Here is a 20,099-nt window from a genome sequence, read left to right on the forward strand (position 1 = left end):
TTTACAAGAGCCAAAAACAGTAGGGTGTTTTCATGTTACTGTTTATGTGGAAGATTATTGCATTCCAGTGTTTGCCATGCTAACATTGCAACACTGTTTAAACACTGCAGCATTATGTATGAGAACCAGAAAGAGAAACGGACTAGAAGCAAAGTTAAGTTTAACTAGTCTATTTTCACCACCCTACCTGATTGAAATGCAAAATAGTAAATTACATAAATTGTACAGAGTGAATTAGACATTTAAACCCCTTTCAGTTTTAGTAATCCAAGGTCTTAGCAAGAGATAAGGAATTATTTTTTGAAACAAATGTGTTTTTTTAAACTTGACAAGTGACCCTTTAATCTGGCTCAATTCTTCCAAAGTAAGTGCCAAGCACAGGGGTGGAGAGAGACTTAATCAGGAAAGACATGTGAATTAGGTACTGCTCATTAATTTTCCCATTGCATTTTCTTTCACCTTTAAGATTTTTTAAAAAGGCTCCAGAAGCAATCCTGGCAACTTCAGTGCCAGGCAAACTAGTTGAAACTATAGTAAAGAAAAGAATTACCAGACACATAGATGAACATGATTTGTTAGGAGAGAGTCAACATGGCTTTTGTAAAGGAAAATCATTCCTCACCTATTTATTAGAATTCTTTGAGGGGGGTCAACAAACATGCTGACAATGGTGATCCAGTGGATATAGTGTACTTAAACTTTCTGAAAGCCTTTGACAAGGTCCCTCACCAAAGGCTCTTAAGTAAACTAAGCAGTCAGGGGATAAGAGGGATGATTTTCTATCAGATCAGTAAGTGGTTAAAAGACAGGAAACAAAGGGTAGAAATAAATGGTCAGTTTTCAGACTGGAGGTAAATAGTGGTGTCCCCCAAGGGATCAGTGCTGTTCAACATATTCACAAATGATCTGGAAAAAGACAAACAGTGAGGTGGCAAAGTTTGCAGATGATACAAAAGTACTCAAGATAGTTAAGTCCAAAGCAGGTTGTGAAGAGTTAAAAAGGGATCTCACAAAACTGGGTGACCGGGCAACAAAATGGCAAATAAAATTCAGTGTAGATAAATGCAAAGCAACACATTTGAAAACGTAATCCCAATTATACATTACAAAATGATGGGGTCTCAGTTCTCTGTTACCACTCAAGAACAATCTTGGAGTCATTGTGGATTGTTCTCTGAAAACATCAGCTTAATGTGCAGTAGAAGTTAAAAAACACTATCAGTGTTAACAACCATTAGGAAAGGGATAGATAATAAAATAGTAAACATGAGAACGCCACTCTATAAATCCCTGGTATGCCCACACCTTGAATACTGCATGCAGTTCTGGTCACGCTATCTCAAAAAAAGATACATTAGAAATGAAAAAGGTACATAGAAAGGGCAACAAAACTGATTAAGGGTAGGGAAGCTGTTCCATACAAGGAGAGATTAAAGACTGGGACTGTTCATATTAGAAAAGAGAGATGTGGAAGGGGGAATATGATAGGGGTCTCTATAATCATGACTGGTGCGGAAACAGTGAATAGGGAACTGTTATTTACTCCTTCACAGAACATAAGAACCAGGAGTCACCCAATGAAATGAATCGGCAGCAGGTTTAAAGCAAACAAAAGGAAGTACTTCTTCACACAACACACAGTCAGTCTGTGGAAGTCTTTGCCAGAGGATGTTGTGAAGGCCAAAACTATAACTAGATTTAAAAAAGAACTAGACAAGTTCATGGAGAATAGGTCCATCAATGGCTATTAGCCAAGATAGTCAGGGATGCAATCCCATTCTCTGGATGCTTCTAAGTCTCTGACTGCCAAATGCTGTGACTGGACAAACAGGGGGTGGATCGCTTGATGATCACCTCTTCTCTTCATTCCCTCTGAAGCACCTGGCATTTGGCCACTGTCAGAAGACAGGATATTGGGTTAGATGGACCATTGGTCTGACCCAGTATGGCTGTTCTTATGTTCTTTTAACGTTAGCAAAATCCTGTGACCATCTCACCAGTTTCTACAGTGAATAGCTATACAGACACACTTCAGCAGCCACGCTTAGCCATTTTTTTACACTATTTAAAACCAGTCTTAATTTCAATACCCTTTAACCACCTCACGTAACACGGAAGGAAAAGCTCTTCAGCTAGACTGCTGTCACCCAGCTTAAAATCTGACAGAGCCCAGATCTAATGTTTAGAAGAGCCAAAGGTCAAAAATCAGACCTAAATCAACCCTCTTCATGTAAAGAAAAGATTGCTAAATATACCAACAATGGGAAAGCCACCACCTGAGGGATTGTGCATCAGGCGAGAGATGCTGTTGCTAAGAGACCTGTTGCTAAGTTGTAAGTCCTGGCCTCTTACTACAAATAAAACCACTGATTATCAGCAGGGTAATATAATCAACCCCTTTATCTCAGTCTGTTTCAGGGAGGTTTGGAGAGACTATTTGCATTGGCAAGAAAAGCATATTACTTCAGTACTTACACAGAGATTAAATTTTGTTATTTCAGTGCCCCCGGATCCCAGCTGAGAGAAGGGGCCCATTGTACTAAACACTGTACAAACACCTGGCAAGAGGCAGTCCCTATCCCAAAACGCTTACAATCTAAATAGACAAAAGCTAGGAGAGGAAACGGAAGCTCAGAAAGGTGAAGTGACTTGCAGAAAATAGAACTCAGGTCTACGGGGTCCCAATCCAGTGCACTATCAAGCAGACCACACTGTGTCTATTATTTATATTCACACACAATATATATAATAAATCAGTAACTGTACCGTTATCATCCCCTTTCCAGCCGGCTTCCCATTTCCCAGAAGTAGCGTTCTTGTTATCTTCTTGCTTGAGACAATCTAAGGAAGCCACAAAAACCAGAGATCTAAATGATCAAAAGCAAAGTGAGGAGGAATTGGTCACCGCCTAAACTAGCTAATTCTGGTGACATGTTCACAGTCGCACCTTTTCAAAATGTACCTTAAAAGGACACAGAAACACAGTACTTGATTAATGTCACCGTCCTCACCAAAGCACATTTGCATCAAGTTCTTCCTTCCCAAAGCTATTTAAAAGCAGAGGCCTTGCTCCTGTTTTATCCAAAACACCGTTGGCCCCTCCTGAAGTCTAATGGAGTGTGTTTGGCAGCTCACAAGACTGGGTTCTTAAGCTATATATTCAGGGAAAAAGCTCACCCCACTCAAAATGCAGCTGTTTCTATGGTGGAATGTGTCAGCTAGTAAATGGTGCACAGCAACACTACCCAATGCTTTAGGCCAAGTGAAAGAACACTGTACCCAATTCAAACTATGGGTCATATCCTCAGCCAGTGTAAGTGGGCACAGGTCTATTGAAGTCAATGGAGCTAGAGTGATTTGCACCAGCTTAGGATACAGACTTGCTTTTTGAAATCCCCCTCTGTGTTTTAAATAACTTCTCAGAAGCATGACAGTAAAATTCCTTTCTCTGCCCATTTTGCTCTTCTGTTAATGACGGATTTCCTCACTACCTAAGGGCCCAGTCCTGCAGAATACTGGACATTCCCAAACTCCTGTAGTTTTCAGGGGCACTTTGCATTTTGCCTCAGAGGCTCCCCACCGAGGAGCAGCACTGATCATACTATGAAGTGGATATATATTGTATAATTCCCAGTTCTCTTCCTAAGAAGCCTGCAAACAGCCATTCGGAAGCCGAAATAACCTTCTACAATCTACTTAGCTGCAATACGGCATCATATGTAATTTGAGCACTAGCAGCAGCATTAGAGGGAAAAATTCACTTAGTTAAAGTGCTTTCCTGCAATTTCCAGCTCCGATCCTAGACCAGAGCATTTTCCACCCAGATGAGATAAGAGATGGTGGCACAGGTCTAACTGGATTTTATCATAGATTCTCAGTAGAGCTCACAGGAAATGCTTTCCCCGTTCCGGAAGACAGACCTCTCCTCTAATTGAGGAAGGAGACATGAAAGGCAACAGTAAGGACGGGTCTACCCGGAAAATTTACATCAGCATAGCTACATGCCCTAGCGGTATGAAATATCCACACCCCTAAGAGACGCAGCTATGCAATCTAACCTCCAGAGTAGACAGCACTACGTTAATGCAAACATTCTTTCATTAACCTAGCAACCGCCTCTTGGGAAGGTGGATTCACTACTGTGATGGAAGAACCCCTCCCGTCACTGTAGTGAATGTTTACACTGAAGCACTGAAGCCGTGCTGATGCAGTTTTAAGTGTAAACATAGTCTAAGTCACAGCCAGGTCTCATCGTATCAAGGACTACAGGATTTTCCTTACAGGACCAGGCCATCATTCCAGCTAGTCCGATATCTTCGCTCCAGAACTGGCTAAAAGCCATTGCTTCAGAGACAGGCAAAAAACCTCAGTGAAACTAGGCATTTATATAGCACTGCACGTCAGGGGTTAAAAGTTCCTTCCTGACCGTGGCAGGCTGTCTGCTTGTGCCCTGAAGCATGAGATTTGATCATGCCTCATACTTTTAGTTCGCATGGCTGCAGAGGTGGTTAGGGGTCATGGAACGAAACAGTCTTCCCTTTAAATCCAGCCGCAGAATTAATGAGGTGCAACAAAACACTCCAAACTAATCTGACAGAACTCTGACGCAAAAGTGAAATTAAAAGGGGAAGTCAAATGCTTTTTCTAGTGGTTCTCCAGAGCCAGGTTATCTGTACCTAAGGCAGCTTCCTATCCCTTCTAATAGCTACCTGGACCTCAAAACTGGGCAGGTTTAATAAAACCCTACAAGGGCAAAAAGCAGTGATCAAAATCCAGTGAAAGAAGCCACTACCCCCCTCAGGTGAGTCCGTGAGCCTGATTCTCCACTGCACTGCACCTTGTCTAGTCAGTTACACCAAAGCAAGTGTCATCACTCCAATTTGTCCTCAAGATTATTCTGGGCTGCCAGCTCATCACAGCGAAGCATAGGAACAACCTGCTGTTCACTGCAAGACCATCAAGATCCACAAAGCAACTGTGCTCCAGCAAGACGCCCCAGTCAGGGGGCTCGATTCCAACATTAATCCACCAGGTGCAGAACACACACAGCCAACTTACCTGGGCACGGCACAGGCCAGGAGCTCACAGCCTTGTTGCAACCCTCTCTTTATGGCTAGAGGGAAGGGTGATCCAAAACGTTTTCATTGTAACATTGGGCCCGTTAGGGGAAAAAAGGTTGAGAATCACTGACCTTAGTTAATCAGAACATCAGCTGGAGCTCAGAGTCATTTGTGTTGAATATGTCGGGCATTTTTTCTTTATAAGAGGCTTTGACAGAACTGAAGAGAAAAGTTTTCATGGGAATCTAAGCAAAACAGAGTGGCTTTTTTTTTTGGAGGGGGTATTTGAAACATTGCTGGGGAACAGGAAAACAGCACTAGGAAGTGATAGTGACTAGGAACAAAGGGAAAGCGACTGGTCTGATGTCACCCTTCAAGAGGAATTATATTTACTGTTGTAGTCCCTATGAACCCCAATCAGGGATGAAGGCCCCATTGTGCTCATTGCTGTATCTGTAGGCCAGGCCAACTCTAGAAACCCTTGCCAATATAGCTACGTGGCCAGGGTGCAATTTTTTGCAATATTTCTGTAAGATTTATCCAGCATCAATGTGTTTTTGCCCGTGTAACTTATTTCACTTGCTGAACTGGTATAAACTATACTGGCACACACACTTTTTGCGAGTATAAACCGTTTCTAAACTAGCAGGGATTGCCAGTAGAGTTATACCAGCAAACCTGCTCGCGTGTAAACCTGGCCTTATTGAAAAGGCAGTCTTGCCATCAAAGAGCTTACAATCTAGGCTACAGCAGGTAGATGTGAAGCTTGTGATGCTGGCAAACCAGGTGCCAGCTCATGCCAAGGCCCCTAGGTCTCAACTGAACACTGACAAATACACAGCGGGAACCAGTCTGGCTCATCTATGTGTTAGTATCGTTCAAATAGGTATTAGAATTATAAGAATGTGTTTAGTGATTAGACTTTAAGAAATGCTTGTAAATTGCTGCATGCATTAATCTCTCTTATAACATCTGTAGCTCATGTAAAAAAGGGAATATTTAAGCGTTTGCATGGCAGTCCTCTGTAAACAGAAGAAAGATATTAACTAGTGTAAAATGCCACCTTCCAGCAGAAGGTGTTACTTCCTTCCCAACAGAGAAGGTCCATCAATGTCAGGCGAACTATTGTGGAACATCAAAGAGGACGAAAGACTTTGCTGATTGCTGTCTCTTGTCCCCCATGAAGAGGAAACATGCAAGTTAATTCCCTTCCATCAGCTGAGAAGGCCTGTCAGAGAAAGGGAATAAAAATCCCTAAGAAGAAACTCTCTCTCTATGCTGCTTGGGCTCTTGAGGGCAAGGTTTTCTAGGCAGAAGCAGAAAATCCCCAATGTTTAGCCTGGGTTAGCCCTAAGGGACACACAGAGCTTGCTTATTATAGAAGCTTCTATTAACTTTTAGAACTTAAGACTAACTCATTTGTGTGTGTATGTTTACTTGCTTAAACCTTGTAAATAACCGTCTTTTTTTCCTTTCCCTAGTTAATAAAGCTTTAGATAGTTTATTATAGGACTGGCTGCAAGCATTGACTTTTGTGAGATCTAAGCTGCAATGGCCCTGGGGTAAGTGACTGCTCCTTTGGGACTGGGAGTAACCTAAACACTGCTGTGATTTTTGGTGTAAGGGATCCTTCTGACTGAGGGAACCACACAAGTGTCTGTTAACTGCCGGGGCGCAGCGTTGCTGTAGACTCACCATGCCCAGGGTGCAGGAGAATTCTCCCAGGAAGTCATGCTCAGACAGCTGCATGCTCGACTTGTCCTGGTCAAAGAGAGCAAACTTCAGCTTCTGCACTTCTTCAAAGTGGTAATTGATGATGAACTTCTTGGAGAAGGCTGGGTTGAGGTTATTTACAGCTGTCTCTGTCCTGTCGATCTGCAATTAGAGAAGGAGTTTGAGCAAGTGATCAACAGGTCTACCAGATATGTACACGCTGTATCCACCCCATCACTCACATAGGGCTTCTCTACACAGGGAGTTATTCCTAACGATTCCTTATTAACTTCTTCTATGCAGATGCTGTTATTCTGGAATAAAAGTGCCTAACTCTGAAAGCTTAATCCACTTCGTTAATCAGGAATAGCGATTCCACTTTAAATTCACACCCTATCTTAATCCGAATTAGCTTCTCTGTGTAGACAAGCCCTTGCATGTGCTCCCCTGCCATTCAGAAACCCTGCAGCAATTATTAACCAGCTACAGAATCAAAGTCCAAAATAAACATACAGCATTCAGGATATACATCACAAGTCCATGGGCCTGGACTTTAGTACTCAGCACATGAGAGATGGGACTCAAAACTGGAGAACAGAGGTTCATGAGGGTGAAGTGCAGAGGGTGGAGGTGGTGAAATCCTGCTCTAGTCCCGGGGCCAAAGCACAGGGCTGCAGTGTATCCCCTCCACAGGGCCTCTGCTCCATGCTATGGGCTTGATCCAAAGCTAATTGAAGCCTGTAAGAGTCTCTGCGTTGACATCAGAGGGCTTTGGGACAGGCCCGATTTGCATATTCCACGAGGGCCAAAGGATCAATGTACATCTCATGCCTTCTGAAACCTGGTCCTCCCCCATCTATGCCCTTTGCACTGGCCTAGGAGGGGCTGACACAGAAAGCCCTTCCATAACAGCAGATGCAGGGGTCTCCATAGCACATCTGCTCAGCCAGGCCCCCTTGTCTAAGAGCTTAAACTGCACCGAGGGCCTTTCACTGGGCTTCCTCACCTAAGGAATTTCACCCCAAGTGGGTGTACAATTGTGCACTTAACCCACACGTATGATTACCTCAGCTGTGCCTGAAAACAGAGCATCAGCCTGTGTAAGTGGCCAGAGATACTTTCATATATCCTAGATGTTGTCAAGTCGGGCCCAAGCTACTGAAGGTCCAACCTATGAGCCAGAAAGTCTCTGCCAAGGATCGACAACACAAACAAGCAACAGGTTCTTCCAAAATCGGAGCGAGAAGCGCAGAGCCCTCCTTATTTCCTCTGGCTTCTATTTTCCAGGGCTGCCACAAAATAAACACGTTACACTCAATGCCCATGGATTTAGCCCAGCACGATGAAGGACAATATGCTTGCAGGAGAAGGCTGGCAAGGCTGATAGTCTCAAGTACTACCACTGAGGTTTGCTGTCCAAAATATCCCGCTCTTAACAATAGAGACTGGGGTAGGGTGAACAAGGGATCCTTTGGAAGATGGCGGGGGGGGGGAAGGAGGAACTGGATAGATGTAGCTACATATTAAAGCAGCAGGTGTCACTTTCTGGCTGGTAGACTTGCGCGTTGTGCGGTGTTGTTTGGATTTCACGTCCGCGCCTTGACGTATTTCAAACTGAAAATCTTTGAAAGGAAACAGATTTTCCGTCACCTCCCGGCTGCTGGTTCTCTACCACAGCTGCTCTTTTGCGGCAGCCCTCTGGCATTCCCACATGACTTAGAAATCAGCGGAACATTAGGATGTACCTGGCCGATGGGGCTGCCTTTACCTCCTTCCGTGGGTGAGTGCTGTGCCCAACCCAGTGCCTGCAGCAGATCGGCCCTGGATTCTGGAAGGGACATTCTCAACAGCCCTCTTGAAACCCACCCTGGTCCATCCTACACAGTGCGCTAGCCAGGGCTTGGCCCAGAACAGCTTCCAATGTATTGTTACCTTCATAACAGGCTGAGGATGGGAGCAGCCCCAGTGCAACCTACTGAGACATACGCCTGCCTTTCACAGCAAATCTAGATGTTGTCTACAGAAGGGCACCTAGCTCTGTATTTGGGCACCTAAAATAAGTGGCCTGATTTTCAGAAGCACTAAGAAGCTGCCACTTATTTTGGGTGCCAACTTTGACCATGTTGGCCTTAACACTCATCACCTGGATACAAAGGTGCCGTGTAAGAAATGTGAATAGCTTGCTCCTAAGTCAACACATGACTAACCCAGAGACTGGTGCACTGGCTGCTCCTACAGCAGAAAGGAGGGGAGTTCCCTTCTTAAAGGAAAGAGCATGGTATCTTTTTTGTTGATCTGTGCAATTACATTGCACTAGAATTACTGTCATCTCTGTGCTAAGCTCTGGGTTACATGCGTGCCCAAGTCAGAATTCCCCTCCCATCATGCAAGCTTTTTACATCTGCCTGTTACTAAGGCATATGTATAACAGCAGCAGAAAAAAGGGGGTCGGATCCGATGTCCAAAGGCACTGCCTGAGCATAGGAAATGGCTGGTCACAAGCCAAGCCTTGAGCATCCTGGGCTCAGTGCACTGTGGAGACTGACAGGCACAGCACAACCCTGCACTGCTCTCAAGCAACCAGAAGGGCTCCTATGACCAAGGGCCTTAAGTAATGGAATAAGAAGGGGACAAATTCTAGATCTCTTAACAGGGAGGCAGCTTCTAGAAACCAAGCTAAAGTTCTTCTGCTTAGTCTCCTTACTGCTGACCCAGGTGATTCGGTTAGCTCTAAGGCTAGCTCTGGGCGAGGGGCTGGAGTGTCCATCATCTGAGGTAGAGAGAACTAGGGACAGGGCCAGCAGAGAACAATGCAGACAACCCCCTAGACCAGCCAAGTGGGGGGAGAAAGCTTCGGCTGATGTTTGTCTCGTTGTGAAGTTGCCAATGAAGCCAAACTCTCCTCCTCTTTCCAAACGCTCAACCACTAGCCATTCGACTTCAGTCCCCTTCTCCCCATCTCCTAACTGAATAGGGCTTATTGAATATGAAAGGGCCCCTTAGTTCACCGTGGACCACAGTTCACCTTCTCAAACACAGGGCTTTTTAATTTTTTCTTTTTGGACAGACTGGCCCTTTCCCGCCTTGCAAGTTCCCACAGTTTTAAAAGAGTAACTGGGAAGCAGCATTAGCATCGACTGGTCATTTGGGCGCTTTCAGTGCCAGGTATTCTTGTTGGCCAAGAGGCCATGTTGTCCCACCACGCATAGAATCATAAAATCTCAGGGTTGGAAGGGACCTCAGGAGGTCATCTAGTCCAACCCCCTGCTCAAAGAAGGACCAATCCCCAACTAAATCATCCCAGCCAGGGCTTTGTCAAGCCGGGGCTTAAAAACCTCTAAGGAAGGAGATTCCACCACCTCCCTAGGGAACCCATTCCAGTGCTTCACCACCCACCTCGTGAAATAGTGTTCCCTAATATCCAACCTAGACCTCCCCCACTAAAATTTGAGACCGTTGCTTCTTGTTCTGTCACGTGTGTATTCCAGGCTCGAGTCACCGGAGGAGATGAACAACTCTGCCTGAAGTCTCGGGAGAGTGCTCCCCGTGGAGAGCTCAAAGGGCTGGATCCGGTGGGGGGAAGAGAATATATTTACACAGTACCCGAAACGCGTGCCCATATCACAAGGCTGTCCCCTTGCCTGTAACAGCACGTAACCATTCCCTCCTGCTTGGAAGTTCGGACTAACACTGGCATCCACTCAGCTAGCTGCTGAAAAAGCTACTGTAGGTTTTGTTTTCATTAACGAGCTTAGCTGCGACAGAACTCGCCATACTAGAAAGGCTGAGGATGAAGAGAGTGACAGCATCTTGGCATCACCGGCTAGTTCTCCTGTGCCTATGCATGCCCCAGAACACCAAACACAAGGGTTGAGGTGAATTTGAACTGAGCTCCAGCCAGTGTGCGCTTGAGCCCAGTCACAAGGACTGGCAACCAGCTGAAGTATTGCAGACAAACAACAACATACTGCGTTGGGGGAAGGAGAGACGCAGGGGATCATGTTGGGTCTGGTTTTATACAAGGTCCTCACTGATCCCGAAGAGGGAGTACACTGAAAATGGCTAAGGCCCAAAACCAAGAGGAGTTACGAACACCAGGAAGGACAGAAAAATCCTATGAAGGAAGCTAGGGGTTGACGAGCAAAATAAAACCAGATTCAACGCAGAAAAATAACCTGAACACACTGACAATGGGAGGGAGAAATACAGGAAGCAGTAATGGAGCATGAGAGATCCAGCCGATAGCAAAGTAGACGTGAGTTTGCACATGTGATATGGCAGAAAGTGGCCAATGGCTCAGGAAAGTGCACGTCACTCTGCGCACATCTGACCTGGCTGGTATACTGCCCCCAGGGGATAGTGAACTCTAATCTTGGAACTTCATTATCAGAAACATTTTCTCTGCTGCAATGAGACCTAGAGACCCTGACTGATCCTGCAGCCCCACTGGGGCCAGGCACTATATAAACATAGTGAGAATGACCCTGCTCTAAAAAGCTGATACTCTCAGCAGGCAAGGACTAAGAAAAACAATGATTTTTTACAGCGGGGGAAACAAGGCAGAGAGATTGAAGCGACTTGCCCATAAGAACATAAGAATGGCCATACTGGGTCAGTCCAAAGGTCCATCCAGCCCAGTATCCTGTCCTCTGTCAGTGGCCAATGGCAGGTGCCCCAAAGGGAATGAACAGACAGGTTATCACCAAGTAATCCATGCCCTGTCACCCAATCCCAGCTTCTGGCAAACAGAGGCTAGGGACACCATTCCTGCCCATCCTGGCTAATAGCCATAGATGGACCTATCTTCCATGAATCTATCTAGCTCCCTTTTGAGCCCTGTGAACACCCTGGAAGTTTGTGGCCAAGTCAGGGATTGAACCCTAATCTCTCAAGTGCCTGTCTAGCCCCTTAGCTACAAAACCAGCTCTGATGATCGACACAAACTAGAGGAAGTTCAGAGAAGAGGCTCAAAAATGCTTCCGGGAAGCTAAAGATTCATGAGGGAAAACTCAAAGAGCTACGCAAGTCTAGCTTGGCTAAGCAGCTGCTAAGTGGGAAGTGACGGCTATAACATGATAACCACCTACAAAGGTCTCCTTTGGAGGAATCAGAGTAGCAGCCGTGTTAGTCTGTATTCGCAAAAAGAAAAGGAGTACTTGTGACACCTTAGAGACTAACAAATTTATTTGAGCATAAGCTTTCGTGAGCTACAGCATCCGATGAAGTGAGCTGTAGCTCATGAAAGCTTATGCTCAAATAAATTTGTTAGTCTCTAAGGTGCCACAAGTCCTCCTTTTCTCTTTGGAGGAATGAGAGTGGTATAAGGAAGCTCAGTGAGGAAAACCGGGATGAATCCCAAAAGGGGGAATCTAGGCTGATTTAGGAGACTTCTTATCAGGCCTATGAGGCTGTGGGCTAAAATCACAAGGGAAGCAGACCTTCAGTAAGGCATTTAAGGCTGAACTGGATAAACTGCTGCAAAATACACGGTGCACATGCCTGCCCTGACACAGCTGGCTGGATAAGATGATCGAACAGGTCTTTTCCTGTTTTGCGTCTCTTATTCCAGGCAAAGCTGCTGGAGCTATTACAAAGCACACAGCTGTGATTTGATCCAACTGGGCTACTTTTAAGGGACTAGAGAAGCTCTGTCTCCTGAGACTCCAGCCCCGTTTTGTTTTTCTTGGCTGCAGGTGCTGGAAAATGGCGATGCTTTGAGCCTTGGTCCATGTGCTCTCCCTGGAGCCGTACACCACACAGCAACGGCTGCTGCCTCTGAAAGGGAGCACTGTTTGGATTCACACAGCTGGGGCTGGCGTTCCAGGCCTGGATTTTTGAGGCACGATACCATCAGTTGGTCAGAGTCGGATGAATTCAGGGGCCACTCGTTAACTGCCCTGACCGAGCCTTTCCTCTCGCCGTTCGCCAGTGTCACTTCACAGCAGCCCAACACGACCAGGACGGGCGAACTCTTCCTTTAAACTGCCACCCCCAACATTCAGGCATCAGCCACCGGCCGACCTCTAGTGCAGTCCTCCTATAATTCTTTGCACCAGGTCACATGGCGCTACTAAAAGAGGCAGCTTAGGAAACAGCGCACAGGTTTATGGGATGCTCTGGGTTACTGAGGCAGAGGGAACAGGATGGGGTTAACTAAACTGTCCCCTTCTCCTAAGGCAATTGGTGATGTTCACCTGGGGGTCGTGGCCCAGAAGGCAAGAACAAGACAGCTTCCTGGGTCCAGTTCCAGCTGTCCCAATTGTATTTATACAGCCCCATTACCACAGTAGCTGAACACCTCACAATCTCTGCTGTGTGTATCCTCACCACACCTCTGTGAGGCAGGGCAGTGCTATTAGCCCCAGTGTACACACGAGGACCCAAGCCACAGAGGGGCTCGGCTACAGAGTTATTCCTGATTAACTGTCCCTGTGCAATTCTGTGTGTGAACACTTTTATTCCAGAAGAAGAGGGCCTTGTTCCTGTTTAAAGAGGGGTAAGCGAAACAGGAACGGGGCCACTCTTGTTCCAGAATAAGAGTGTCCACATACGGAGTTATTCAGGGACAGGTATTGTGCTTTCAAGTCACAGCCTACCTGAATCAGCACTAACTTCCAAGTATAGACAAGCCCAAGGTGGTCACACAAGGAACTAAACTCAGGTCTCCCAAGTGCCAGGCTAGCCCCCTAACCACTAGACCATCCTTCCATACAATAGGCAAAGGCCATTCAAGCTGACAAGGGAAACTCGTGTCTTCCTCCCTTAATACTATTCCAACAAGGGGAGCCGTTTCCTTCTTCATTTTACCTCCAGCATTGCCCACCACTTGTCTTAGCTTCCTTGGTTGTTAAGAAAGCCGCTACCACTCACCACTCCCTCCTCTGCGTTTTTAGGGTGCTTACCAACCCTTTGCCCACTGAGGGCCCCAAAGAACTGCACAAAAAGGAAGGAATTTTTGTCTCCCTGTTAATTAGGCCACCTTGATCCCCATTCTGCAAGTTGGGAAACAGACACCAGAGAGAGGTTGAGTGACTCCCCCAACCTCCCCAAATGAGCAGTACAGACCAGAACAGGACACCTACATTCTCCTGACTCGCAGTCCCTTGCTCTAACCACTAGACAAACACGTCCTTCTGCTAAGGAGCACCTGCCACAAACACTCATCCATACGGACCACGAAGACTACCGGCTTCATCAGGAATAATGTATGTAAACAGAAGGCCTGCAAACACTGGAAAGCTATAAACAGATATGTGACAGGAGCGGAAACAAGGACACACCTTTTAGTTCCACCAAAATGTATTCAGTGTAGGAGAGATTTTTTTCCTTTTTGGAGGGACAGAATGAAAATATGGTAATTTTGCTAAAAATACACGCAGAGTTGGTCTATCTGAGGCAGTAACTTATTCCATCTTAATTCCCCGGAAAACATGTGGAGTAAATTAATATTATCTCAAAATAGCTCCCTGCTGCACCCGCTGGGGAGATGAAAATCAAATGATCAGCAACATGTGAGTATTATCATCCAGCACAATAGGGCCCTACTTCTGATTCAGAACTCTGGATGCTGCTGTAATTTTAAATATTAATAGCTTTGCTCCGTACTGAAGGACCCCAGATTTCTACCCATTAAAACCCTACCAACCAACACACAGGGGATAGTAATAAAATCTAAAAAATCCAAGCAGAGGTTTTGTCCTAAAAAGGGAGGAGTGCCAGAGATCCCACGAAATACACTAGGGACTTCACTCCTGCTATTGACCCACAAGGAAGGCGCTCATATACTATGGTGATGGATGGCCGCACAAAACCCTAAAACAGGCCACTCCACCAACCACATGCAGCCATACAGAAACCCTCTCCCCCACCACTGAAATGCATCCACCCCTTGGATGGAACACAGCAGCTGTTTTAACAGCTCAGAGCAACGCTACACAGTGCGGGACAGGAAATGAAGCTATGGAGCCAGCTGATCCTGCAGAAAATAGGATTTACAGTGATGCCAGCTGCTGTGATTTTTATCGCAAATCTCATGATTTCAGATGGGTTTCTTAGACCCCCCAGCTGCTGGAATCAGGAGATTGCATGGGACTCTCAGATTTCATTTAAAATTAAAAACGTACGTTTCCAGCCTTCGTGATTGTGGAGAAAGGCTTGAAAATGTGAAGTGACAGCTCCCTAAAGGTCAGAAACCAGAATTAATTATTTTTAAGCAAATCTCAAATTTTTTTTGGACCTGACAGTTTTTGATCTCTTGGGGCTGGATATTGAGTAGGCAGAATTACTGAATTTGGTATTGGGCTAGGGCATGCCAGAACCCTGTCTTTGATAAAAAGATCTCCTGCCATTTTTACATCCACTCACTTGATTTCAACTCCTATCTAAAAGGACCAAGGCCCTGATTCTCTGTTCCTCTGTCCCTGCACAGAAACATGGCAGAGGTAGCACAAAAACAGATTTAAGTCGTCTCCGTACTCCTTGTAATATTTCGAGCTGCTGGGATCTACCAGAACCCCGGCATAAAATCAGAGCAGCCACAAGGCTACTTAGATTTATGATCAGGCTGCAATTGCCTCCTAGGGACCCATATCAGCCAGGTGAGACTAGCCCAAGCACAGCACAGTCTAGCCACACTCCCGTCTCCCTACGCATGGCCCCCAAATGTTCCCTCTGCTGGGAGCAGGGCTGATAAAGAGCCTTTCCAGCAACTGCATACTGGCCAGGGCACCCTATTCATAGGGTGTATTCCACTTCCCCTTTAGGCTGTTTTAGCAGTGTAAGGGGGCCAAAAGCCACAGGGAATCTGGCCCCTATTCCGGGTGTGAATTCTGTATTATTCCAAACTGCATCAACAAAACCATGAAGCCAGAGGGGCCTGTTTTTCTGCTAGCATCTGATTTATTGTTTTTTAAATAAGATCTTCACTGGAGCCTCAGTAACATGATTAGACAGAATCCCTGTGGACCACATCACAGAGAGCTCATTTTGCCCTCATTGCTTCGCTCCATGCAATAGACCTGGAGTAGCAGAGCTGAGTAACCCTGTCTGCAGCTGGAGGACCCGATCCATGGGTTTAGTGTGAGTGGAGGAGACCAGCACAGGGTAACAGGCCACAGATAATTTCTCCCAACTTGCAGAACCCAGCCAACAACAAACCACTCGTATGACTGTGCTGAGCAAATGCTACAGCCTTGATTAGGATGCCGAAGACCCTGATTAGCGCTTCAGTTTGGGAGACCGCTGAAATTACTACCCTCAAAGCACTGTTATTTAAACTCTACATTAGCACCACTACAGCACCTCTCGAAGAGGGTCAGGGGAACAGAGCTGTGCCCTGGGGCTAGCCTCGCTCTGAGAAAATAGCCCAGTTGTTGGCGGGGGGGTGAGGGGGGAAGAGAGAGACACTGTGCAGAAGAAAAAAAGTTAGCAGGGACCAACAAGGTGACATTTATGGAGAAGCTGCAGCAAGATGAATAGATTATAAAGCTACTGTGATCACTTAGTCTGACTTCCTGCATAAGCAAAGGCCATGCAACTTCCCTGAGTTAATTCCGGTTTGATTTACATCATACCATTGTGTTTCTAATTGGGAGCAACGCTGGGGAAAAAAAAGCCAGGGGCTCAAGGAAGGGAATCCTCATCAGCTTTTGGGTTAAGCTGATCCCAAAGGGTTAGTTATTTGAATCTTGGTATTACAGAAGGGCCCTCTGGGGGCTAGGGAACTGCCCCAACACCAAACTGTACAGGGTTATTGATCCCTCTAATTATAGAAGTTATTTATGGCTTCAAACACCTCTAATCACACCTCCCAGTTGTTCCAGATTTTGAAGAACATCTTTCAACTGGACCAGGCTGCCTATTCATCTGTGCTACAAAGGTAACGAAATACAATTAAAATAGGTCAATGCAGATCATTGTTGCTACCACTGTTATATCACTGCAACAAACCTCATACAAAGTGTGATATATGGCCAGAAAAGGTTAAGCATCCTGCAGGATAAATGATAGAGTCAACCATTAGAGACATGTGAGTGGTAATTAGAGCCACTCTATGGTAGATAGCTAGAACTTTGAAATGCAAACCTATATTGTTAGAAATTGGAGGGGATACTAATTGTATGTGTGTACTCATATGTTAGCTATGTAAACAGACAGTTCCTGTTTGTCACTATAGCTATTGATTCAGAGATCAAAAGGGAATATTAACATTTAAATGAACTGTAAACATAGGATATAGCTGTGTTCATCTCTCTTTGAAATGTATAGCAAATCACCTGAGAACAACGGAAAACGGGTAATTGGCTTACGTTAATCTGTGTGGATGATTACCAGCAATGTTTAGGAAATGGAACTATTTCAAAAGTCCCCATAATTGCTTATTGTTTGCCAAAGGACTCTGAGCTGTCACAAGAAAGCCTGGTACTGTGTAAAAGACCTTTCGATCCCAATCCTTTCCATCTCAGATCTGCTTGATGCTTCAGACCGGAGAAGCTTAAGTCCTAAGGCTGAGATCCCAGTCCTAAACTGGAACACCCTGAATATGAAGATTGGACTATAACCGATGAACTAATTCTGAAAGAACTCTTTGCAACTACAACCCTCGCCATTTCTAATACAAATTCAATCTCAAGAACTGTACTCATGTCTGTATCTATACTAATCCTTTAACCAATACATACTCTCTTTAATAAATTTTAGTTTAGTTAATGAGAATTGGCTGTAAGCGTGTATTTGGGTAAGATCTGGAGTATTCATTAACCTGGGAGGTCATGTGTCCGAGCCTTTGGGATTGGTAGAACTTTTCTATACGATGAATAAGATTTTCAGTAATCCTCATCATATTTGACTTGGGTGTCTGGATGGAGGCCTACGGCTGGGCTGCTTTAAGGGAACTGTGTTGTTGGGTTCTGGTAACCAGTGAGGTATTATAGATGCTGTTTTGTGCCAGCTTGGTAAATCGAAGTATTGGAATCTCCACAGATTTGGGGATTGTTTGCCCCATTCTTTGCAGTGCACTCTAATTAAGTGACCTAACTGAGTGGGGATTGGTCCTGCTTTGAGCAGGGGGTTGGACTAGATGACCTCCTGAGGTCTCTTCCAACCCTGATATTCTAGGATTCTATGACCTCACTTGGGTCCCCTGAGACCCTGATCATAGCCCCTTTCCACAAATTTAAAGAGACCTCCCATTAACCTAGGGCTGCTACAAGGACCTGAGCGCCATGAGATCAGGAGTTCTGCTCTCATCCCAGCCGACTGCTGCACAGTATTTCCAAGCACTTTGAAAAAGATGGCTTTACCGCACTCACAGGCGGAAAGCTTCCCTTAGACCAGGTCTAGAGCCGACAATATTATAATCTGTTATGCTGCAATGCACAACCAGATGCAGGTGGGCCACCTTCTGATCCTTTGGCACACAGTTGGATTGTTGGTGTCACAAAGGTACCCCTCAAACCTTGCAGTGACCCATTACCAAGTACAACCCCCTTCTCATATCACAGCCAGGACACAGGAGAAAACCACCTCTCTCCTCTTCTTTCCTTAACCTTTATGGAATTCTTTTAATCCTGCAAAGAGTTAACCCAATGGAAAGAGTCATTTGGGTCCAAACATGGAAGAGAAGTTCTAGATTTTTAATCTGTCCCAGAAAGAGCACCGGACTAAATAAAGATTTCTGCGTGGGCCAAGTGGAGCACCTTGAATTACAAGCAGAAAATGAGGAAAAGTTCACCAAGTAACGGAGCCTGCATGGGATAAACACAAATTTAAAGCTCCATAGCAGCAGAAGGGAGATAGATGTTCCATAGTCCTCAACAACTGGGGAGCGCTGTTATGGGGGTTTAAGGAAAGCTTGTGCTGGCAGGGTGATGAACCTAAAAGGGAGGGCTAGTCAAGAATCTGCAGAGCTTCACTGAAACACCCCCAAGAGAGAGAAGGGGAGGAATGGAGGCTGAGAAGCCAGCACTCCCCATCTCTAACCCTGAGGCGAGAGAGAGGAACACAGAACAGGGACCAAGGAGTTGCTCCTGCTTACACCACGTCTGAATTTGGTCCTATGTCTCTCCATGCCTTCTGGTGTTTGACCTGGATATGTCAGACTGGATTTTCAACAGAGCTTCAGCTGCCATTTTAGGCACCCAAGTACACAGCCGGAGTTTCAAAACAGTTCAGCAGGTGAGTGCTTCTGAAAACTCTGGCTCCAGTTGTGGGTGCTGGGCATTTGAAAATCTGGCCCCGTATTTGCATGGGTCTGCTAGCTCCTTGACACAGAGACCTTTGTGAGCCACTTCCAGTGCAAGATAAGCATTGGCCACGTTGCTGCTGCTCCACATGATCAGATAATCCGGGCTATGAAATGCAAAGCAGGGACAGGATAGAAACTGCAGGATGAGACTCCGAGCAAGTCACTGGGTCTCTATCAATTGGAGGTGACCTGTGCAGAAGTGGCAAAAAAGCAGCCAAACGTTCTCTCCAGGGCACACCAGGAATGGCATTTGTCAGCGTGCCTCATTGCATCTTGCAGCGGCTCCTTTATGGTCAGAGGACCATGACATCCGTTCAATGGAAAGTTTAATTAAGACATGACTAATTTTTATGTAGCTCCTTGGCTTGTGTTTTTTCAAAGGCTGATTCACGGCAAATTTTCAGCGCCTGTTAAGCTTAGTGAGACAGAATAATGGCACCGGGGAACCAATCTGACTGCTAGAAACACTGAATCGCAATCTTTGTGGCGTTATCTGGCACCGCATGTTAAGACATTGCAGGCACCAAGTCTGGGGATATTTCTTCCGCTTAACTATAGCGCCATTGTTGTCATCTGGATTGATTGTTAGTGGCTGATTACTGATGGATTTTACCTACATTCTGAAGCAACTTCATGCTTTCTCCCACTTATGCCTCCTCCTCTAAGGGAGCCATCACTTCAACCCATTATGCACACACACACACACACACACACACACAGAATCTTGACTCGTCCTTCAATTGCAAATCACAGAGCATTTACATCGTATGGGGTACTGCAACGTGATCAGGGCACGAGATCACACGATGATATGCCGAGGGTCCCCAAAGCTACGTCAGCCCAGTGACCGTCCTGTATCCAGACAAACCTGAAAATACTAGGGCAAAACCTTCTTGTTGCTACAGCAGCGCCTTATTGGGAGTAACACTGCCCAGTCCCAGGTCCCTGCCCCCCCTCCCCATTTGTGGATCTCAGCCAGCTACTCTCTAAACCCAAACATTTAGCATTCAGGAGCAGTGACCACTCTCCGTTTCCAGCTGGAGGCAGCCCAGCGACTAGCAGCGAAGTTTAGCAATGTGCTG

At 45.7% G+C, this 20,099-nt stretch overlaps 1 protein-coding gene across 8 annotated transcripts in view; it reads right to left on the reverse strand.

Moving 5' to 3' along the window:
- Positions 1 to 20,099, reverse strand: part of CPNE2 (copine 2) — a 157,332-nt gene that overhangs the window by 85,964 nt on the left and 51,269 nt on the right. For 7 of the 8 annotated variants that reach the window (XM_038367856.2, XM_038367855.2, XM_043495233.1 and 4 more), the window contains 2 exons: positions 6,756 to 6,935; positions 2,767 to 2,841 (listed from right to left, as the gene is read on the reverse strand). In XM_038367856.2, the coding sequence (XP_038223784.1) occupies positions 2,767 to 2,841; positions 6,756 to 6,935 (255 nt within the window). The remainder of the gene's footprint in view (positions 1 to 2,766; positions 2,842 to 6,755; positions 6,936 to 20,099) is intronic. The other variant, XM_043495234.1, reaches the window with a different exon arrangement.

The sequence above is a fragment of the Dermochelys coriacea genome, chromosome 12 (assembly GCF_009764565.3).
Source record: "Dermochelys coriacea isolate rDerCor1 chromosome 12, rDerCor1.pri.v4, whole genome shotgun sequence".
Classification (NCBI taxonomy): Eukaryota; Metazoa; Chordata; order Testudines; family Dermochelyidae; genus Dermochelys; species Dermochelys coriacea.